The sequence below is a fragment of the Saccopteryx leptura genome, chromosome 3 (genome assembly GCF_036850995.1).
Source record: "Saccopteryx leptura isolate mSacLep1 chromosome 3, mSacLep1_pri_phased_curated, whole genome shotgun sequence".
NCBI lineage: Eukaryota > Metazoa > Chordata > Mammalia > Chiroptera > Emballonuridae > Saccopteryx > Saccopteryx leptura.
Genome location: NC_089505.1, coordinates 223260618 through 223282280, shown reverse-complemented (window position 1 = coordinate 223282280; position 21663 = coordinate 223260618). Strand labels below are relative to the sequence as shown.

General features: G+C 42.3%; 1 protein-coding gene across 1 annotated transcript in view; it reads left to right on the top strand.

Annotated features, from left to right (window-relative positions):
- STARD7 (StAR related lipid transfer domain containing 7) overlaps positions 1–20318 on the top strand; it is a 30337-nt gene extending 10019 nt beyond the window's left edge. Inside the window, exons 2-8 of the mRNA XM_066377690.1 lie at positions 8720–8928; positions 9243–9292; positions 11120–11230; positions 11311–11393; positions 11799–11898; positions 17674–17758; positions 18561–20318. Coding sequence (XP_066233787.1) covers positions 8720–8928; positions 9243–9292; positions 11120–11230; positions 11311–11393; positions 11799–11898; positions 17674–17758; positions 18561–18745 — 823 coding nt within the window. The 3' untranslated portion in view covers positions 18746–20318. The remainder of the gene's footprint in view (positions 1–8719; positions 8929–9242; positions 9293–11119; positions 11231–11310; positions 11394–11798; positions 11899–17673; positions 17759–18560) is intronic.
- Positions 20319–21663: the final 1345 nt, after the last annotated feature.

Below are 21663 nucleotides of genomic sequence, written 5' to 3'. Positions count from 1 at the left end.
GGAGAAGCAGATAGGCGCTTCTCCTGTGTGCCCTGGCCGGGAATCGAACCCGGGACTTCTGCACGCCAGGCCGATGCTCTACCACTGAGCCAACGGGCCAGGGCCTATTTTAATTTTTTTACACAGAGACAGAGTCAGAGAGAGGGATAGATAGGGACAGACAGTCAGGAACGGAGAGAGTAGAGAAGCATCAATCATCAGTTTTTCATCACAATACCTTAGTTGTTCATTGATTGCTTTCTCATATGTGCCTGGATTGTGGCCTTCAGCAGACCAAGTAACAACCCCTTGCTCAAGCCAGCGAGCTTGGGTCCAACCAAGCTGGTGAGCTTTGCTCAAACCAGATGAGCCTGTGCTCAAGCTGGCAACCTCGGGGTCTCGAACCTGGGTCCTCCACATCCCAGTCCAATGCTCTATCCACTGTGCCACCGCTTGGTCAGCTAAATTTTTGACTTTTAAAGCAATGTATTAATGTAATCTTTTAATAAGAATTTGAATTATCGAGACCTTCTTACATATTTATTTACTTGCTTAGTTTATTCAGTAAGCATTTGTGGAGCATTTAATGTTTACCAGGTTCTTGCTAGGACCTAGGAATACAAATATGCAAACAATTGCTGATTCTGGCCATTAGGGAATTCGTAGTTTAGTAAGGGAGGCAAATATAAAGATTAATTATAATGTGGTATGTTTCTGTAGAAAGAGTAATTGTATATGATTAATTGCCTAGAAGTTAACCTTTAACCTTGTGGGGTGTTTTGAAGGTTGAAGAGTAGTAAAGTGCACTTCAGACAGTGTAACAGTAGTTAGTGGGGTTTTTTTTTAGTCTGAATGACAGAAGAGTTGTACATGACATAGATAGCTAACAGTCTTTCTTTCCTGCTACTGTTTAAAGGTTAAGGGAAATGTACAAGCCATGTTTTTAAAAATTAAAATAAAATGTTTCAGATATATAGAAAGATTAAAAGAGTAAGAATGTTACAAATACAATTATTTTTAAGAAATAAAATATTTATTAACAAATTAATACCTCTATATCCTTTTCCAATTGCACTCACCTCTCTCCAGATTATTCCAGTTTGCTGTATTTTATTTCACCCTCATATATTGATATATACACATACACACACACACACATACACACTTATCCCTAAATGATGTATAATGACACATAGTATTATATATGGTTTTGTTTTGAATGTTTTAAAGCTTTATGCAGTTCTGTACTAAATGTGTACTAATGAACTGAATCCAGCAATATATAAAAAGGATCATATACCACGAACAAGTGGGATTTACCCCCGAAAAGCAAGATTAGTTCATCATATAAAAACAACTTAATATTCCATGTTAATAGAATAGAGGGGAAAAACCATTTGGCAAAATCCAATCTTCTTTCATGTTAAAAAATTTAACAAAGAATAAAGGAAACTTTTTCAACCTGGTAAAGGTCATCTATGAAAAACACAGTTAACAAGAATAGTTATTAGTGAAAGACTAAAAGCTTTTCCCGTAAGATCAGGAACAAGACAAAGATGGCTATGCTCACCACTTCTATTTAACATTATACTACATGTTCTTGCCAAGGAAATCAGGAAAGATAACAAAATAAAAGGCATCCATATTGGAAAAGAAGAAATAACACAGTGTATTTGAAGCTGACCTTGTGTTGTATACAGAAAATCCTAAGGAATCAACAGGAACCTGTTAGAGGTAATAAAGGAGTTTACCAAGGTTGCAGGATACATGATCAACATTTAAAAATCCTACTTCTATATACTAGCAATGAACAATCCAAAAATAAAACTAAAGCCATTATATTATACTAGAAAGCCCGGCGGTCATACGAAATGACCGCTGTTCTAGATATTATAAATTGTAATTAAAATGATTTGTGCAAAGGTGTCTGCTAATTCAAACTGAATTACCCAGGGCAGGCTGCGAGGACGCCCCTTTGCTTACTGCCCCATGGGGTTTCCCCCTTCTACTTGCTTAATTGCTTAAAGTAGAGTGCAATGAAGGAAACCACTGGCGGTACATTTCTTAAGAGCCACCGCTAGCTCAATAAATAAAGGTGATTTAAATAATAAAATGTTAATTCACATGTCAAAGATCTCTTTGTACACAACATTTCTTGTGTAGATCTTTCCATCATTTTTAAGCTTGCCTTGCAGCTTAAAATGCTGCATCAATTATTTTTAATTTTATGTCCGTTCTTTCACGAACTCTTGAACAGGCAACATAAAGTTGACCGTGTCCAAATGCAGGCTCAGGTAAAAAAATGCCAACACGCTTAAGTGTTTGGCCCTGAGACTTATTGATGGTCATAGCAAAGGCAAGTTTTATAGGAAATTGTCTATGTCTCAATTGAAACGGCAACCCTGTTTGAGATGGAGCCAAATCAATTCTTGGAATGACATGTATTTCACCTTTAGAGGAGCCAGTCAAAGACTTAGCTATTATGACATTATTTTTCAATTGGAGAACCTCTAGTCTTGTACCATTGCAAAGACCCCTTCTGGTGTTAAGATTTCTTAACAGCATAATAATAGCTCCAATCTTTAACCTCAATTTGTGAGGTGGCATGCCAGAAGGCGGGACTATTTGAATGCCGTGGCAACTTCACCCCATTGGCTAGTACAGTTACGCAAGCAACCAATAAGCTATTGGCGACAAACAGACACTTAAGCCGCATATTTATATTATATTTATAGTAGCATCAAAAGGAATAGAATACTATGCCTGACCTGTGGTGGTGCAGGGGATAAAACTTTGACCTGGAATGCTGGGGTGGCTGGTTTGAAACCCTGCGCTTGCCCAAAGTACATATGAGAAGCAACTACTGTGAGTTGCTGCTTCTACTCCTGTCCTGTTCTCTCTCCTCTCTCCAAAATCAATAAATAAAATAATTAAAAATGGGGGGGGGCCTGGCCAGTTGGCTCAACAGTAGAGCGTTGGCTGGGCGTGTGGAAGGCCTGGGTTCAATTCCCCATCAGGGCACGCAGGAAAAGCAACCATTTGCTTCTCCACCCTCCCCCTTCTTTCCCTACCCCCCCCTTTCCGGCAGCCATGGCTCGAATGGTTTGAACAATTTGGCCCCAGGCATGGAAGATGGCTCCATGGCCTTGCCTCAGGCCCTGAAATGACTTGGTTCTGAGCAACAGAGCAGCGGCCCCAGATAGGCAGAGCATTGCCCCCTAGTGGGCTTGTCAGGTGGTTAGGGCGCATACAGGAGTCTGTCTCTCTACCTCCCTGCCTCCCTGCTTCTCACTTAATTTAAAAAAATTTAAGAAAATGCTCTGGCTGGTTGGCTCAGAAGAGCCTTGGCCTGGTTGTGGATGTCCTGGGTTCAACCCCCTGATAGGACACACAGGAGAAGTGACCATCTGCTTCTCCACTCTTCCACCTCCCCTCTTCTTTCTCCCTCTCCTGCAGCCATGGCTTGATTGGTACGAGCACATTGGCCCCAGGAGCTGAGGAAGGCTCCATGGAGCCTCTGCCTCAGGCACTAAAAATAACTAGGTTGTGAGCATGGCCCCACATGGGCAGAGCATCAGCCCCTGATGGTCGTCGGGTGGATCCTGGTTGGTGTGCATGCAGGAGTCTATGCCTCCATCTCCCCTCCTTTCAACTTGGAAAAGAAGAAAATAATAGAATACTAAGGAATAAATTTAACAAAAGTCCATTACATAGTGAAAACTACAAAAGATTGTTGAAAAAAATTTAATCTTATTTTATATTTTTAAAAAATTGATTTTAGACTCTAATTGGCTCAGTGAATATAGAGCATCAGCCCAGCATGAGAACATCCCAGTTCATTCCTTGGTCAGGGCACACATGAGAAGCAACTATCTGCTTCTCTTCTTCTCCCTCTCCCCCTTCTCTCTTTCTTCTCCTCTCACAGCTCTCTCTATTTGTTTGGGTGCCAGCATCAGGCGCTGAGGATAGCTCAGTTGATTTAAGCATTGGACCCTGATGGGGGTTGCCAGGTGGATCCCAGTTGGGGTGCATGCCAGAGTCTGTCTATCTCCCCTCCCCTTACTTAAAAAAGAAAATTTAAAAAGACATGACCTGTGGTGGTGCAGTGGATAAAGTGTCAACCTGTAACGCTGAGGTTGCTGGTTCGAAACCCTGGGCTTTCCTAGTCAAGGCACATATGGGAGTTGATGCTTTCTGTTCCTCCCCCTTCTTTCTCTCTCTCTCTCTCTCTCTCTCTCTCTCTCTCTCTCTCTCTCTCCCCTCTCTAAAAATTAATAAAATCTTTTTAAAAATAATAATTTTTAAAAATTGATTTTAGAGAGAGAATAATTTGTTGACCCCTTATTTAATTTATGCATTCATTGGTTGGTTCTTACATATATGTGCCCAGACTGGGGATTGAACCTGCAACTTTGGCATATGGGGACAACATTCTAACCAAGTAAGTTACCCAGCCAGGGCCAAAAGAAATTTTAAAAGACATAAATAAATGGGAAGATATACTGTGTTCATGGATTAGAAGACTTAGTATTATTCAGATGGCAATCTTATCCAAACCGATCTATAAATTCACAATTTCTATCAAAATCGTAGGCTATTTTGTGGAAATTGACAAGCCAACGATACTTACATGGAAATGAAAGAGACCCAGAATAGTCAAAACAATATTGAAAAAGAAAGACAGGCTTGGATACTCATCCTTCCTGATTTCAAAACTTAACCACAAAGTTACATTAATTAAATGATAAAGTACTGGCATAAGATAGATATTAAGATTGTTGGAGGTCCCTGGCCCAGAAAGCTCAGGTGGTTAGAACATTGACCAGATATGCCAAGGTCAGGGCACATACAAGAATCAACCAATAAATACTTAAGTAGTAAGTGGAACAACAAATCAGTGTTTCTCTCTCCCTTGTCCTCTATTAATAAAATCAATTTTAAAATTGTTGGACTCAAATTGAGAGTTTAGAAATAAACTCCTACATTTATAGTGAATTAATTTTTAGCAGAGATGCCAAGACAACTCAGTGGGAAAAGAATAGTCTTCAACAGATGGTACTGGAATATGTGGCGATGTAACATGCAAAATAATAAATTTAGGTCCCTTATCTCACATCATACACAAAAATTAACTCAGTGGATCAAAGACCTAAATGTAAGCTGAAACTAAAAACTCTTAGAAGAAAATACTAGCATAAGTCTTTATTTTTATTTTTTGAGAAAAAGAGATCAGCTCATTGTTTCTTCACATTAATTGTGCATTAATTGATTCTCATACATACCTTGCCTTGACTAGGGATCAGGCCATCAGACTCAAGTTGAGCCAACAACCCCTTGCTCAAACCAGCATCCTTGGGCTCAAGTAGCGGATCCCACACTTAGCCAGCAAGCTTGGGTTTTAAACTGGCAACCTCAGTGTTCTGGGTTGATGCTCCGTCCACTGTGCCACCACCAGTCAGGCTAGGCATAAGTGTAAGGTTAAGACCTTACATTGGTCAAAGGTCTGATATAATACCAAAAACATAGGCAATCAGAGAAAAAAGAGATAAATTGGACTTCATCAAAATTAAACTTTTGTGCCTGACCAGGCGGTGGCTCAGTGGATGGAGCATCGGACTGGGATGTGGAAGGACCCAGGTTCGAGACCCCGAGGTCACCAGCTTGAGCGCGGGCTCATCAGGCTTGAGCAAAAAGCTCACCAGCTTGGACCCAAGGTCGCTGGCTCCAGCAAGAAGTTATTCGGTCTGCTGAAGGCCCGTGGTCAAAGCAATCATGAACAACTAAGGTGTCGCAACGAAAAACTGATGATTGATGCTTCTCATCTCTCTCCATTCCTGTCTGTCTGTCCCTATCTATCCCTCTCTCTGACTCTCTCTCTGTTCCTGTTAAAAAAAAATAAAAAATAAAAAAAATAAACTTTTGTGCCTGACCAGGCGGTGGTGCAGTGGATAGAGCGTCGGACAGGGATGCCGAGGACTCAGGTTCAAGACCCCGAGGTCGCCAGCTTGAGCGCGGGTTCATCTGGCTATCCCTCTCTCTGACTCTCTCTCTGTTCCTGTAAAAAATAAATAAAATTTAATAAAGTTAAACTTTTCTGCTTCAAAGGTCACTATCAAGAAAGTAAAAACAACCCACAGAATGGGAGAAAGTATTTGTAATTTGTATATCTAATAAGGGTTTAGTATCCAACATGTATAAAGAACTCTTGCAATTTAACAATAAAAAGACAATTCAACTTTAAAATGGGCAAGTATTTCAATAGATATGTCTCCTAAATCTTCATTTTGGAAGAGACACAGATGGCCAATTAGCACATGAAAATATGTTTAACATCATTAGTCATTAAAGAAATACAAATTGAACGCCACAGAGATACTACTTCACATGCACTCGCATTGCTACATTCAAAAAGGTGGACAGTGACAAGTGTTGGCAAGGATGTGAAGCAGTTGAAACCTTCACACTGTTGGTATGAATATAAAATGATGCAGCTGCTTTGAAAAATAATTTGGCAGTTCGTCAAAAAATTAAACATAGGACTAAACATGACCCAGCAAATTTACTCGTAGGAAGAGAACTAAAAACCTACATTTACACAAATGTTCAAAGCCATATTATATGGCCCTGGCCGGTTGGCTCAGTGGTAGAGCGTCAGCCTGGTGTTCAGGAGTCCTGGGTTTGATTCCCGGCCAGGGCACACAGGAGAGGCACCATCTGCTTCTCCACCCCTTCCCCTCTTTTTCCTCTCTGTCTCTCTCTTCCCCTCCAGCAGCCAAGGCTCCATTGGAGCAAGGTTGGCCCGGGCGCTGAGGGTGGCTCTGTGGCTTCTGCCTCAGGCGCTAGAATGGCTCTGGTTGCAACAGAGCAATGCCCTGGATGGGCAGAGCATCGCCCCCTGGTGGGCATGCCGGGTGGATCCCGGTCGGGCACATGCGGGAGTCTGTCTGACTGCCTCCCTGTTTCCAACTTCAGGAAAAAAAAAAAAAAAAAAAAAAAAAAAAAATATATATATATATATATATATATATATATATATATATATTTATTTATTTACCTATGCTGGCATAGTGGTTAAAACCTTGACCTGGAAAGCTGAGGTCACAGATTCGAAACTCCAGGCTTGCCCAGTCAAGGCATATATGGGAATTGATGCTTCCTGCTCCTCTCTCCTTCTCTCTCTCTCTCTCTATCTCTCTTCTCTAAAATGCAAAAAAAAAAAAAAAAAAGCCATATTATAATAGCCAAAAAGTAGAAACAACCTAAATGCCATCATCTGATGAATGGATAAAATTAAAGGTGATATATCCTTACAGTGGCATATTAGCCATAAGAAAGGAATAAAAAGAACATGAATGAACCATAAAAATAGGTTAAGTGAAAAAAGCCAGACACAAGAGACTGTATTGTATAAAATGTCTATTATAGACAAGTCCAGAGAAACTATAGTTTAGTGGTTGCCAGGGGCTTTGAGGAGGCAGGAATGAGGAATGACTGTTGATGGGTATAGGTTTCTTTTTGGGATGATGAAAATGTTCTGAAATTAGTTGTAGAGGCTGCACAACCGTGTGACCATTGAAAGCACTAAATTGTATACTGTAAAAGGATTCTTTTTTTTTTTTTTTTTTTACAGGGACAGAGAGTCAGAGAGAGGGATAGATAGGGACAGACAGACCAGGAATGGAGAGAGATGAGAAGCATCAATCATTAGTTTTTTGTTGTGACGCCTTAGTTGTTCATTGACTGCTTTCTCATATGTGCCTTGACTGCGGACCTTCAGGGGACCGAGTAACCCCTTGCTCGAGCCAGCAACCTTGGGTCCAAGCTGGCGAGCTTTTTGCTCAAGCCAGATGAGCCCGCGCTCAAACTGGCAACCTCGGGGTCTCGAACCTGGGTCCTCTGCATCCCAGTCTGACGCTCTATTCACTGCGCCACCGCCTGGTCAGGCAAAAAGGATTCTTATGGTATAGGAATTATATCTTTTTAAAAGAGGAGTGAAAATACAGAAATACTCTTATAATGTAATAGGAAGACAAACAACCCAATTAAAAATGGGCAAAAGGTATTAGATGACCTTTCACAGACACAGACCTTAATAGAATATTTAATAAAACATTTGAGCCTCAATTATGTGCCAGGTCCTAAGCACTTTATATATAAATTTCATTTTTACAATCAACCTTTGAGGGCCCTGGCTGGATAGCTTGGTTGGTTAAGAGCATTGTCCCAAAGCATAGAAGTTGCTGGTTCAGTCCCTGGTCAGGGCACATACAGGAACAGTGATGTTCCTGTCTCTCTCTCTGCCTCCCTCTCTCTAAAAATCAATAAATTTAAAAAAATATATTTTTTTAGATCAAACTTTGAGGTAGGCAATATTGTTATCCCCATTTTACAGATTAAGAAATAGGGACTAGTTAAATAATTCAATATACTAGTTTATAAATGTTGGAGTGGGAATCAGACCCTGGAACTCATGTTTTTATTCACTTCACTTTCTATTATTTTAAACCAGGGGTCTCAAACTTGCGGCCCGTGGGCCGCATGCGGCCCGCCGAACAATTTTGTGCGGCCCGCAAACTAATCCATGAAGTTAACTTGTTAAATTGTTCGGCGGGCCGTGAGTTTGAGACCCCTGTTTTAAACCCATACCGTTTTTACACAAGTCTTTGTGTGTACATGTCAGTTTCCAGGGCTGACTCTATCCAACCACCTGCACTGTGCCTGTTGTTTTTCTCCTTTCCAGATCCATTGATGAAATGAAACAATTGGAGGAAATGTCAACTGTGTTTCAGAGCCCTGGGGTTGAGTGCCACCCTCCAGAACCAAAATCCCCAACAGAAGAGAATGAAGAGTTAGGGAGCAAAGAGCAACCATGGGAAATGGTGATGGATAAGAAACACTTTAAGCTGTGGCGGCGCCCAATTGCAGGCACCCATCTTTACCAGTACAGAGGTGAGCTCAACTTGGCTGCTGTGGGTGTTCTGTGGTTGCCCAGGTGTGCAGGACTTCTATTATTCCTCATGCTCTAAATTGTTTGTTCCTCAGGGAATTTGCCATGGTATACTGTTTGTTGTTTTTCTTCTCCTAGATGGCAAAGAGGTACTCTGTCTCCTTTGCTATATGGTGTCTTTGCCGCCTCAATATGACTTCTAGTTTCTGAATTTGCCTTTAGGATCTGTCAGTACTATAATTGAAATACAGTTAAATAATAGGAATGAGGTGAGTGTTGAGAGTGTGGCAAACATTCCTGATTCTTGTCATTCTAGTTTTTGGAACGTACACAGATGTGACACCCCGGCAGTTCTTCAATGTTCAGGTGAGTACATTTTTCTTCCCAGATTTGGACCTTCTAAGCTTGGAAGTTCAATTATCCACCATCCATGTGAATCCTGTGTGTGTGTGTGTGTGTGTGTGTGTGTGTGTGTGTGTGTGTGTGTGTGTGTGTGTGAGAGAGAGACAGAGACAGAGACTTTAGAAAGAGAGTCAGAGAGAGGGACAGATAGGGACAGACAGACAGGAAGGGAGAGAGATGAGAAGCATCAATTTTTCATTGCAGTTCCTTAGTTGTTCATTGATTGCTTTCTCATATGTGCCTTGACCAGGGGGCTACAGCAGAGTAGTGACCCCTTGCTCAAGCCAGCAACCTTGGGCTCAAGCTGGTGATCTGTGCTCAAACCATATGAGCCTGCGCTAGAGCCAGTGGCCTTGGGGTTTGGAACCTGGGTCCTCCGTGTCCTAGTCCGACGTTCTTATCTACTGTGCCACCACCTGGTCAGGCTCCATGTGAATACTCTCTGATTCAGAAGACATTGGCTTCAGTCTATCCATCCACCTCTGTACCCCTTATCCCATGTTGAATAGCATCTGGGTAAACATTTGATTCATAAATTTCTGTCCAGTGGGGACAAGACCAATTCTGCCCCCCTCAGTTGCTAGTTAATTATAATACCCATTGTAATATGCAAGTGCACACTTTGCTCACAGGGCTGTTGCAAAGATCATATAGAGGAATGGATTTTAATGCTTTGACATGTTTTGTAAGGACTTTTTCTAAACAGTTTGAGAGTAAGTTATATACCTGGCCCTTTATTCCAACATCCTTTAGTGTATTTCCTAAAATTAGACATATTCTCTTAACTAACCATGATACCATTATCAAAGTCAGTAAATTTAACTTGATGAAACACTTATATCACGTTATTGTTTGTATTCCAGTTTTATATATTGACCCAATAATGTCCTTTATAGCATTTTTCTCCTTAGTACAAATTTAGTCAGGGTTTAGTAATTTGGAATGTTTCCACAGCGAAGGTTTTTTGTCTTTCGTGAAGGATGAGAATGTTTGTTCAAAGACTGCTTTTTTTCCTCCTTGGGGGGAAACATGAAAAGGGCAAGGGGGACCACCCAGAGTTCTCCAAACAAGTTTCATCCTTCTTGGATCTTTCATTTGTTTTGCTGGACTTTACAGACTAATTAATGATTATGACATCCACTGTATTGTGAAAGTGCACAAACTTTCCCCTAAGCACTGAATTTTGTCAGTTTACATTAAATTTGTGTTGGTTTGGATGTGTGTGATTGTGTTTAATTTTGAAATTCCTTAGTTGCTAGTGATGTTAGAAATTTTAAAAAATATGCTACTTGCATTTCTTTGTTGTGACGTGCCTGCTTATCTTTTTGGACTTTTACCTGCTTAAAACTTTTTAGAATTACTTTGCTTTTACACATTTATATTATTATTATGTGTTACAGCATTTTTTTTTTTTGCACTGTTTTTTGGCTTATCTTTTTTTTTCCAGTCACTTTAAATTTAAAAGACTCATCTGTAGTAAACATAGCAATGTCTTTCACACTTTAGCACTGTTTTTGTTTGTTTGTTTAATTTATTTTAGAGAGGAAGGGAGAGGGAGAAAGGCAGATGGAAACATTGAGATCTGTTTCTCTCTTTGCCCTGACTAGGGATCGAACCGGCAACCTTTGTATTGGGTCAGTGCTCTAACCAGCCAAGCTCTCCGGCTAGGGCAGCACTATCTCTTAGGTTGGATCACTGTTTCAGAAAAACGTCCTAGGGTCAGAGGCCCAAGCATCTGAGGAAGGCCTCTGCAGCTTTGTTTTAAATCTTGGATCTTTCCTCTTTCCACAGCTGGATACAGAGTATAGAAAAAAGTGGGATGCCCTGGTAATCAAGCTGGAAGTAATTGAGAGGGATGTGGTCAGTGGTTCTGAGGTTCTTCACTGGGTAACACATTTTCCTGTGAGTATTTTTGCTTCTGGTTTTACTCTTATCACATCCATGTGAGCCAGAAACATAACCGTGCTGCTTTTTTTTTTAAGTATCCGATGTACTCACGGGATTATGTGTATGTTCGTCGATACAGTGTGGACCAGGAAAACAATGTGATGGTGTTGGTGTCACGGTATGTATGGTTTACCTGAGTTTTGTTAGCTGTGTCCTTTGTTCATACATGTCTGTGGGGGTTTATATGCTCTCAGTGCCCTTCTGAGTGAAGCCTGGGCCCCAGCCGTCCCAAATAGAACTGGAGATTAAAGGGATATAAGCGTTTCATTATATCATTCCTTTAGTTTCTTAATATTGATACTCTAAAAAGGAAGTGCTCTGTCTTCAACACAAAGCCTGGTGAGTTGGGAATTACGTAAGGGAACTACTTTGCTTTAGAAGTTAGTTTGTATTCATTTGTCTTAGTGACTCCTCTTGTATTTTAAATATTAGTGCCAGCTTTTTAGATTTTTCCTCTTAACTTGAGCTTCTGTTGTTTTGTACATAGACATTATTCAGTTTCCTTAACTTTTCTCCTTACCAGTGCTGTGGAGCACCCTAGTGTGCCGGAGTCTCCAGAATTTGTCAGGGTCAGATCATATGAATCCCAAATGGTTATCCGTCCCCACAAGTCATTTGATGAGGTGAGTGTTACATCATCCAAGAGATGATATATAGTGACTTTGGAATTTTCTTAAGGAGTGCCTTTTATCTGAAATGGAGAGGGTGTGGGTTGCTGTAGGGCAGTGGGTCTTGGAATCCACTAAAGCTTGTTACAAGACAGTGATATGCTGCGGCCTTAGAATTTGCATTTTTAGGAAGTTCCCAGTTAAGACTGATGCTGCTGGTCTAAGAACCACACTTTGGGAACCCCTGCTGTGGGCTGATAGACCTGGTGGAACCTCCCCTGACAAAAGTCCATTTATGTGAAAGCCAAGAAGATATGATAGTCCCCGACTCCGCAGCCTGTGGTTAGCAGCATTCTTTAGGAATTAGTGTGAGTACTTTTCCATTAAAATTTCACCACAATAGGTAGAACATATACAACCACCTTTCTGGACTACTCTTTCCCTATCTATAAAATAAGAGGGCTAGACCAGCAATATTTCAACCTTTTTCATCTCATGGCACACATAGAAAAACTCGATGGCATACCAAAAAAAATTTTCTTTGCCAATCTGACAAAAAAAAAGAGTAGGTATAAGTTTGAGTCATTCATACCAGGAGGCTATTGTTGTGTTAGCCGTTGGCATTTTTTAATTTGACAATCTAAAGGAAAAGAATTCAGTGTCCTTGACTAAATAGTCAGATACGGCATGTTTTTTTGTGACAGAGGTAGAGGGACAGATAGGGACAGACAGATAGGAAGGGAGAGAGATGAGGAGCATCAATTCTTCGTTGCAGCACCTTAGTTAGTTGTTCATTGATTGCTCTCTCATGTGCCTTGACTGGGGGGCTACAGTAGAGCGAGTGACCCATTGCTCAAGCCAGCGACCTTTGGGCTCAAGCCAGCAACCATGGGGTCATGTCTATGATCCCATGCTCAAGCCAGTCACCCCGCACTCAAGTTGGTGAGCCTGTGCTCGAGCCAGCGACCTCAGGGTTTTGCACCTGGGTCCTCCACATCCCAGTCTGACCTCTATCCACTGTGCCACCGCCTGATCAGGCAGGTATGGCATGTATTAAAAATTCATGCAGCACAGAGGTTGAAAACTGCTGGGTAAGACTTAATGCTCTCTGCCTTTTTTAAAATTCTATGACAGTTCTTTGAGAATGTTTTCATCAACTTAGTGGAGGGTTTTTTGTTTGTTTTTTGTTTTGAGAGAGAGGCTGAAGGAGAGAAAGACAGGAACATTGAACTGCTTCTGTATGTACCCTGACCGGGAAATCTAACCTCCACACTCGGTCGATGCTACAACCAACTGAGCAATCCACCCAGGGCTTAATTTTTTATTGATTTTTTTAGAGAGAAAGAGGGGGAGAGAGGGGACAGGGAAGAGAAGCATTCATTCGTTGCTCCACTCAGTTGTGCATTCTTTGGTTGCTTCCCGAGAGTGCCCTGACCGAGGATCAATCCCACAACATTGTCGTTTCAGGACAACACTCTTAAGCCTACTGAGCACACTGGCCTGGGCCTGGATTTTTGTTTTGTTTTTTAAGATATTTTTTATTGATTTTACAGAGAGAGGGGTGGGGGAGCGAGAAGTATCAATTCATAGTTGCTTCACATTAGTTATTCATTGATTGCTTGTCATACATGCCTTGACTTGGCAAACCCAGGGTTTCAAACTGATGACCTCAGTGTTGTTCCAGGTTGACACTTTATCCACTGTGCCACCGCAGGTCAGACTTTTTTTATTTTTAGCCAAATCTTTGTACACACTGATTCTAGTGATTGTGGTTTTCAGTTCTCTTTCACTTAATATATCTAGTATAAAATGCTAACAAAGCGAGCACCTGTTTCTCTTTGTAATGACATTTTTTCTCCCCATTTTTGTTTGTTTTAGAGCTACATGAACTTTGTTCTTTAGTATGGTTTTGATGTTTTCATCAATTTTTTTTATTTATACCACCTGAAGTGGGACTTTAAATATGACAAAGAAATTGTGGCTCACTTCAGGTGGTGTGGTATTTGCCTCTTTCACTGGGAGATCTGTGTGTTTACTTCAGAGCTATTTCTAGAGAAGTATTTTTAAAACCATGGCTTAGTATATTTGTGGCAAGCTCTTATGAATAGGGGAAGGCTTGAGTCGGTTCTTGTGAAAGGCAGGTAGAATGTAGATAGAGGAAAATAGGAAGAGCACTGGGTTTGAAAACCTGGTTCAACCCAAGACAAAGATAAGAATGAGCTCTGCGTGTGTTCAGAGATGCCCAGCATAGAAGGGCGGCAGAGGCCAGGGAGGGAATGATAAAGTGCGTTGACCTGTACAGAAGGTGCTGGGAAAACAGCCAAGCTTGGGTTGGCCTAATGGAAAATACGTACTTGAGCCAAGGTGTAGTGTATGTTTTATTGTCAAAAATTTGAAATTATACAAAAGATAAAGAATTAGCAACAACCTTAGGTATTCATCCCAGCTGCAGCAGTGATCAGCTCATAGCCAAACTTGTTTTATCTGTACCCTTTCCCACTCCTCTAATTATTTTGAAAGAAATTCTAAAATTCTTTGCTATAGAAAAACCCATAGAAGAATTCTCCTATAGATGTTTCAGTATTTTCTCAAGAAAATATTTTTGAAAACATAATGTCGGCCCTGGCCGGTTGGCTCAGTGGTAGAGCGTCGGCCTGGCGTGTAGAAGTCCCGGGTTCAATTCCCGGCCAGGGCACACAGGAGAAGCACCCATTTGCTTCTCCACCCCTCCCCCTCTCCTTCCTCTCTGTCTCTCTCTTCCCCTCCCACAGCCGAGGCTCCATTGGAGCAAAGATGGCCCGGGCGCTGAGGATGGTTCCATGGCCTCTGCCCCAGGCGCTAGAGTGGTTCTGGTCGCGGCAGAGCGTTGCCCCCTGGTGGGCGTGCCGGGTGGATCCCGGTCAGGCGCATGCGGGAGTCTGTCTGACTGTCTCTCGGTTTCTAGCTTCAGAAAAACACAAAAGAAAAAAAAAAGAAAAAAAGGAAACATAATGTCAATATTATAATAATGTTTAATATCAAATATTTGGTCATTGTTCACACTTTCCTGGTTGTCCATGATTTTTTTTTAAGTTGGTTTATTGGAATCAGGATCAAAATAAGATCCAGAAAAAAAAAAAAAAAAATAAGATCCAGACATTGAAGTTTGTTCATATGTTCTTTTGGTTTTTTTAGAATTTGCTATGACTAATATATTGCACATTTGTACACAATACTTTCATATCAAATAGGATAATTCTTACAACAGTTCTGTGAGGCAGGCCTTATTTTATAAATAAGGGAACTAAAGTCAGAAGGTTAAGGGACATACCGATTTTATACACCTGTGATAATACTGGTTACCCCATTATATATTTAACAGCCCCTGGTGCTTTGTATGTGAATCGTTCATTGCAATGCAGTGAGATAGATATTATAATTCCCAATGAATAGATCAATACATTGACATGCTTTAGAGTTATTTCACCTGCCTATAGTCACACAAACAGCAAGTGGTAGAGCTGAGATTTCAATCCAAGGTGAGACTGACCTCCAAGCCCAAACACCAGGCAGCATTTATTGTCCAATCTGGTAAGTGGTACAGTCACAGATTGAGCCCACATCCTCATAATCCAGAACTGGTGCTCAACTACTCTGTACATTTTGCTAAGACACCACTACCCTCAAAAACTGTCAGCTTGTTTGAGTTTCCCATCTGGCACATGATTTAATGAACAGTGAAATGACCAGTGATCAAGTAGATAGAAAAGAGAGATAGAAGATGGAAGCTGTGTGTAATTCTTGTATGAAGACCATCAGCCTTCCGAATACCACATTGTGCACTGAATATAAAATTTCATTCAGAATGGGAGTATAAGTCCTCAGATATCTAGAAGAGTGTATGTGGCTGGCTGTGAGGATTGGCCATACCACATTGTATGAGCTGCTGTGCCGGGGGCTGACCCCAGGAGATGGAACTTGGGCCAGTGGGGTCCAGTGCCTGCTGACACCTCCTTTTGGGTGTGTCACTTGTGGAGCTAATCAGGTTGTGTTTGTTTTAGTCTGAAGCCATTCACTGCATATGTTGTTTCAGGGGGCTCTTGGTAGGGACTCCAGTGCAAGTCAATATCAGGTGCTGCCTGTGACCTGCCCTGGACTACATGTTAAGAGTTGTAAAGTGGCCTGACCAGGCGGTTGCGCAGTGCATAGAGCGTTGAACTGGGATGCCAAGGACCCAGATTCGAGACCCTGAGGTCGCCAGCTTGAGTGCGGGCTCATCTGGTTTGAGCAAAAGCTCACCAGCTCGGACCCAAGGTCTCTGGCTAGAGCAAGGGGTTACTCGGTCTGCTGAAGGCTCGTGGTCAAGGCACATATGAGAAAGCAATCAATGAACAACTAAGGTGTTGCAGTGCGCAATGAAAAACTAATGATTGATGCTTCTCATCTCTCCGTTCCTATCTGTCTGTCCCTGTCTATCCCTCTCTCTGACTCTCTCTCTGTCTCTGTAAAAAAAAAAAAAAAAAAAAAAAAAAAGTGATCCACAGTCAGTAGCTGCTTGTGGTGGGTCTGGGTGTACATGGGAGGGTCAAGCTGTGTACTGAGGCCTGGCTGCCACCAGTACCAGGCCTCAGGCAGGTCAGCAGGAGGCCCAAGGTATCCCGAGACCCACCGGCTGGCTGCCTTTTAGGCTCAGCTACTGAAATGATCTCGGGCACTATGTAAGTTTTATGAGTCAGGTTCTCGGAGTCACCACAGAGGGGCTAGTGGTGTTCACAAGGTTACTGCAGACTCAAACTTGGCGCCAGTGCTGGGTCTGAGGCCACTCAGCAAAAGTCACCTCATCCACCTACACACCAGCTGCAACCACCTGGGATCTTTGTATCTTTGTGGTGGGGCACGGTTTCAGGGAGTCATCACAGTGGAGCTAGTAGAGTTTATTAGACTAAAGCAGATTAGGATTTGGCCTTGTGGAGGAGGGCTTAGTGTAGTATTAGTGGTGCCTGTAAAACGGGGGATAAGAGGTCCTACATTCTAGGATTGTTGTGAGAACCTGAAGCAGTTCTTGGCACATAGTTAAGCACTATATAAATGTTTTCTGTTAGTAGTAGAGTTAATAATATTTTAGTAAAGATTAAGATCTTTTAAACATTGAGGGTATGCCTTGGGATCCTCAAGACCACCCCCACATTAGAAGATTCACTAGAAGGACTCACAGGACTCAGCACGTAGTTGTCCTCACGGCTCAGATTCATTACAATAATATACAAGGATGCACGGCTGGATCATAAGGGAAAAGGCAGATTTTGGAGGGATCCATGTACAGGCTTCCTACGCCTTCTTCCTGTCATTAGGGTCACATTCTTCTTCCTGCAACAAGGCTGCAGCAACATGTGTGTGATGTTCCTGCCCAGGGAAGCCCATGAGAGACTTGGCATCTCGAATTTTTAGCAGGATTGGTCATATAGATACCCTCTCCCCAGAACATACCAAACTCGCAGAGTCCCAGGCGCAAGCAAGTGCTCAGCTTAAACTGCATAGTTTGCACTAATAGATGAGGCCCAGGGAGCCACCCTTAGCAGTTGATTGGGGACACTCCAGGAGCCAAGTTCCCAGACTCCAGTCAAGAGCCACCCTTGCAAGCAGGCCTTTCTACTGATAGTATTCTCTCAGGTCTTCAGTTTTCGCTCTACTGCTGAGGGTTAAAAATGGTGCTCTGCCCAGACTCGGGTCATGGTTATCCTGTGGGCCCGGATAGTGGAGGCTGTTTTGGGTAATGCAGGTACCTTCATCTTTGCTCTTTTTCTTTTCCAGAATGGCTTTGACTACTTGTTGACATACAGTGACAATCCCCAGACAGTGTTTCCTCGCTACTGTGTCAGTTGGATGGTCTCCAGTGGTGAGTGGGCACTTGTGTGCAGGGGAAGGAACCTAGATTGAACATTTGGTTTTTCTCTAGCTTCTCATTGGCAACAAAAAGAGTACATTGGAGCCATGTTGGGGAAATTAAATGTCCTCCGAAGCTGGTGCAATACTGTGAAGCTTTGGAAGCCTCCAGCTGGCTTTGGATAGATAAGTTTGAATTCCCAGAATGGAACTGTACCCAGAGGGGAGTTTTAAGAACATTTGCTTAGTGCCTTAAATTTGACTGTGGTCAATAATTCACTTAATAATTTTCTTTTTAGTGTTGGAGGTCATACAATATGGCAGGGAAATGGGGCTGTAGGATGGTCTCCTGGAGAAAGGGGCATGTCTATCCTAGCAGGCTGTACACTGGCTGTGCCCCACCTTTCCCTTCTAGTGTCTTGCCTTTTAAAGCAGCCCTGATGTGATTGTTTTTCTTCTGGAAGCTTCTTATATCTAGGAGAGAATGGAGAGGAGACTTAAGTGTTTCTGTGTGATACTTATTGAAATAAAATTGGCAGATATGCAGGCTGTGCTACTGATAAGTGATGTTTTTTTCACCTGAATGAGAGCTAGTTGGGGTTTAAGTGACCTGATCAGCATCCCTTTTCAGAGGATTTCTGAGGTCATAGGTTCTGTTTGCTCCCTGTACATTTTCAGAGGCAGTTGTCACAGGTAGTCAGGCTGTGATTTCTGTAAGGAGGGATGGGCTCCACCAGAAGGAAATAGGGCTTTTGAAATTTGAGCCTGCTGCTGGTTTGTCTGTCAGCCTACTAAATTTACCTCTTTCCCAACAGGCATGCCAGATTTCCTGGAGAAGCTACACATGGCCACTCTCAAAGCCAAGAACATGGAGATCAAAGTAAAGGACTATATCTCATCTAAGCCTCTGGAAATGGGTAGTGAGGCCAAGGCCGCCACCCCGTCTTCCGAGCGGAAGAATGAGGGTAGTCGCAGTCCTGCCCAGATCGAGTATGCTTGAAGGGCTTTGGGATAAGAAGGGACAAGATGCTTCTGGCCCTGTCTGGTCCTTTTCACTCTGCTACAGAATGGGGACATGTAGTAGAAGACATCTGCTGTAACCACCAGTGCAAGATAATTCAGTAGCTGGTGTCTGATTTCATTTGGTGTCCTCCTCGTTATCAGAACTGAGAGGAAGGAGGCATTCTGGCGTGTTAACGATCTCAGACCAAGACTTTTGCAATTCAGTATTTCAGAGAGCTAATCTGGAACAAACCTCACCTCGGGCCAGAAGGGGACGACTTGTTTTTGCTTCCTCTGCATCATCTCTGCCAGCATTCCAGTTTTCACCATCAGTTCTGCCACATTTGGACTTCCTTTAGTCTGAAGGTCCAGTTGGAAAATGAAGTTGGCTGGTTGGTGATTCAGTGAGGGATCGTTGGGAGTACTCTTGGTGTAGTAGTCTTAGTGTTGAATGGATGTGAGCTATTGCTTGGCAGTGTAAGTGCCTTGTCCTCACCTTGCTTCCATCTTTAGGGACACAAAATTTGTACCAAGAATTTCTCTCTTCGCCTCCCAGATACCATCCATTGACTACCCAGAGCCATTTCCTTTGGATTCTCTATTCATACACTAGGCTAATTTGGCTTGGTGCCTCCTTCCTTGGCCCATTTACCAATAACACTGGGAAATAAATCCTTTAGGAAGCAGATTTCTGACTTATTACTGTTTTACTAGGATCAGTGGAGATGCTCAAAGCATCATACATTAATATATTTTTAAAATCTTTGTGTCAAGTAGGAATTGGGGATTTGAATAGAATTTCTCTAGTCCCACTGTGTTATTTTTTACACTTCGTGTTTGACAGGATGCCAAGTACTTGTGCATCTCGAAAGACTGAAGGCAGAGAAGTGGGGTTGGGCCACTCCCTGGAGCTGTAGGCGCTGTAGACAAGCAGTGTGAACCAATAGATGAATTCTTGACCCAAACACTAAATAATGAGTTTACGTTACCCTTTTGTTCCTCTGAAAGCTTTTCCTCCTCAGTTCTCCTTGCTGATTCTGTGTGGTTATGCTGCCATCTTATGGGAGAATAGGCTCAAGTGTTAAACCCTTCTCCTTCCCCTTTTTTTTTAGAATTTAAATGAATAAGTTTCTCCCCTTTTTCCTACTTGGATGTGAAAGTAACTTAAGCCCCTCAACCTTTTTTGTTACCTGTAAACTTCTGTGCCAAGGGAATAACTGCCCAGTGTTCCCTGTCTCCTGCGCTGAGTCATTGGCAGAACAGAGACACATTGAGCAGCCCCAGCTTCTTTCATTGATCTTTCCTCTTTTCTCATCCCTGGGACCTGACATTCCAGGGAAGAGGCTCTGGGTTAATGTCTGCACTTAGCTCCAGTGATTGTCAGGGCAGGGGTGGCTGTGGGCAAGAGTATGTAAGTGCACAGGTGTTAAGGAGCTCTGTGTTGCTCTTGTTCTGATTTTTAGTAATTTCACTGCACTTGGGGTCAGTTTGTGTGGTTACTTATGTCATAATGATTTTACTCCTGATATTTTTATGAAATGTGTGAATAAATAAAGATTGGTACAAGAGTGTTTCTTTTTGGACACATGGTGAAGGGGAAATCTTGCATATTGGGCTTATCATTTCTTCCTAATTATAAAGTTTGAAAAGGAGTGTTTCTGCTCATAGAGTTGGCATGTGGAAATAGGTGTGGTCTTGCCTTGTGGTTGACACAGATAATCATCTTGTCAAGACAGCCTCTTCTAGGTGACCAGTTGACAGCTAAAAACAAGCAGCCTATTTCTACTTTCTTGTGTTGATCTACTAACCCTCGCCCTTTGCTTTCACAGAATGATCAACTAAGAAGTAACTGGTAGAGCCTTGCTGGTAAAACATGAGGGAATGAGGAGGGGAGGGACTTGAGCAAGCCCAAATCTAGAGTTGTGGAGGATCAATTCCAGACCCTGTTGGAGAACTCAAAACCCACTTGGGTTACACAGGCCATTCCTCTAGAATGCAGATTTTGCTTCTAAGCAGTTGATGGAGACTCTGGAAGCATAATATGTAATTTGAATTTATGTGTGATTTTGCCTGTGGGTAACACTGGGTCAATACAAGTGCACACCCAGACTCTTCACTCTTTTCTTTAAACTTCTCCAGGATCACTGGAGAGACTACTGGTTGTTAGGGATTGTGTGCTTGCACATGTGTCTGGATGGTATGAAATCTGGAGTTGACTGTTCAGGCCACCCCACTGCAGAGGCCCCACACGGCAGCCCTGATGTCACTCTCCAGGCCCCGGTGAATGCTGACACTCAGCAGCTGAGCTTGGACTGAGCAACATTTCCAGCATCAGACAGCTCTGGTGTGCCTCCTCATGTGTCTCGCAGTGGGTCCAACCCTATCCTTGGGTTGGCAGAGGAAATGCTGCCATGGGTCACGTCACAGTCTGGAGACTGTTCATGGGACCCTACGCTTTTCCTGGCTTCATGTCTTGAGCAGCTTCAAAAATCCTCCAGCATTTTATTTGGAAAATTTTCATATATAATGAAAAGTTGAAAGTGTAATAATGTAGGCTTGGGTAAAAGGTTAATAGTTCGTATGGAAAAAGACATGTAGGTTATGATTATTACAAAGCCTTTGTGCTTCTCTGTAAAACTATTGCCCCACTATGTAATAAGACCTTGTTAGACCCCTTGCGTAACTGCAAATAGTTAACAGCTTGCAGTAGTGTGTGCTTTATTCTTTTTCTCTACATACACTTTGATAAGTACTGAGCTGTGTCCTTGGAAATTTGTGTGCTGAGGCCAAGACCCCATGTGATGACATTCTAGGTGGGTCCCTTGGGAGGTGATTAGGATTAGGTGAGGCCTGAGGATGTGGCCCCCACAGGGGGATTAGTGCCCTTGTAAGAAGTGACAGTAGGCTGTTCTCCCA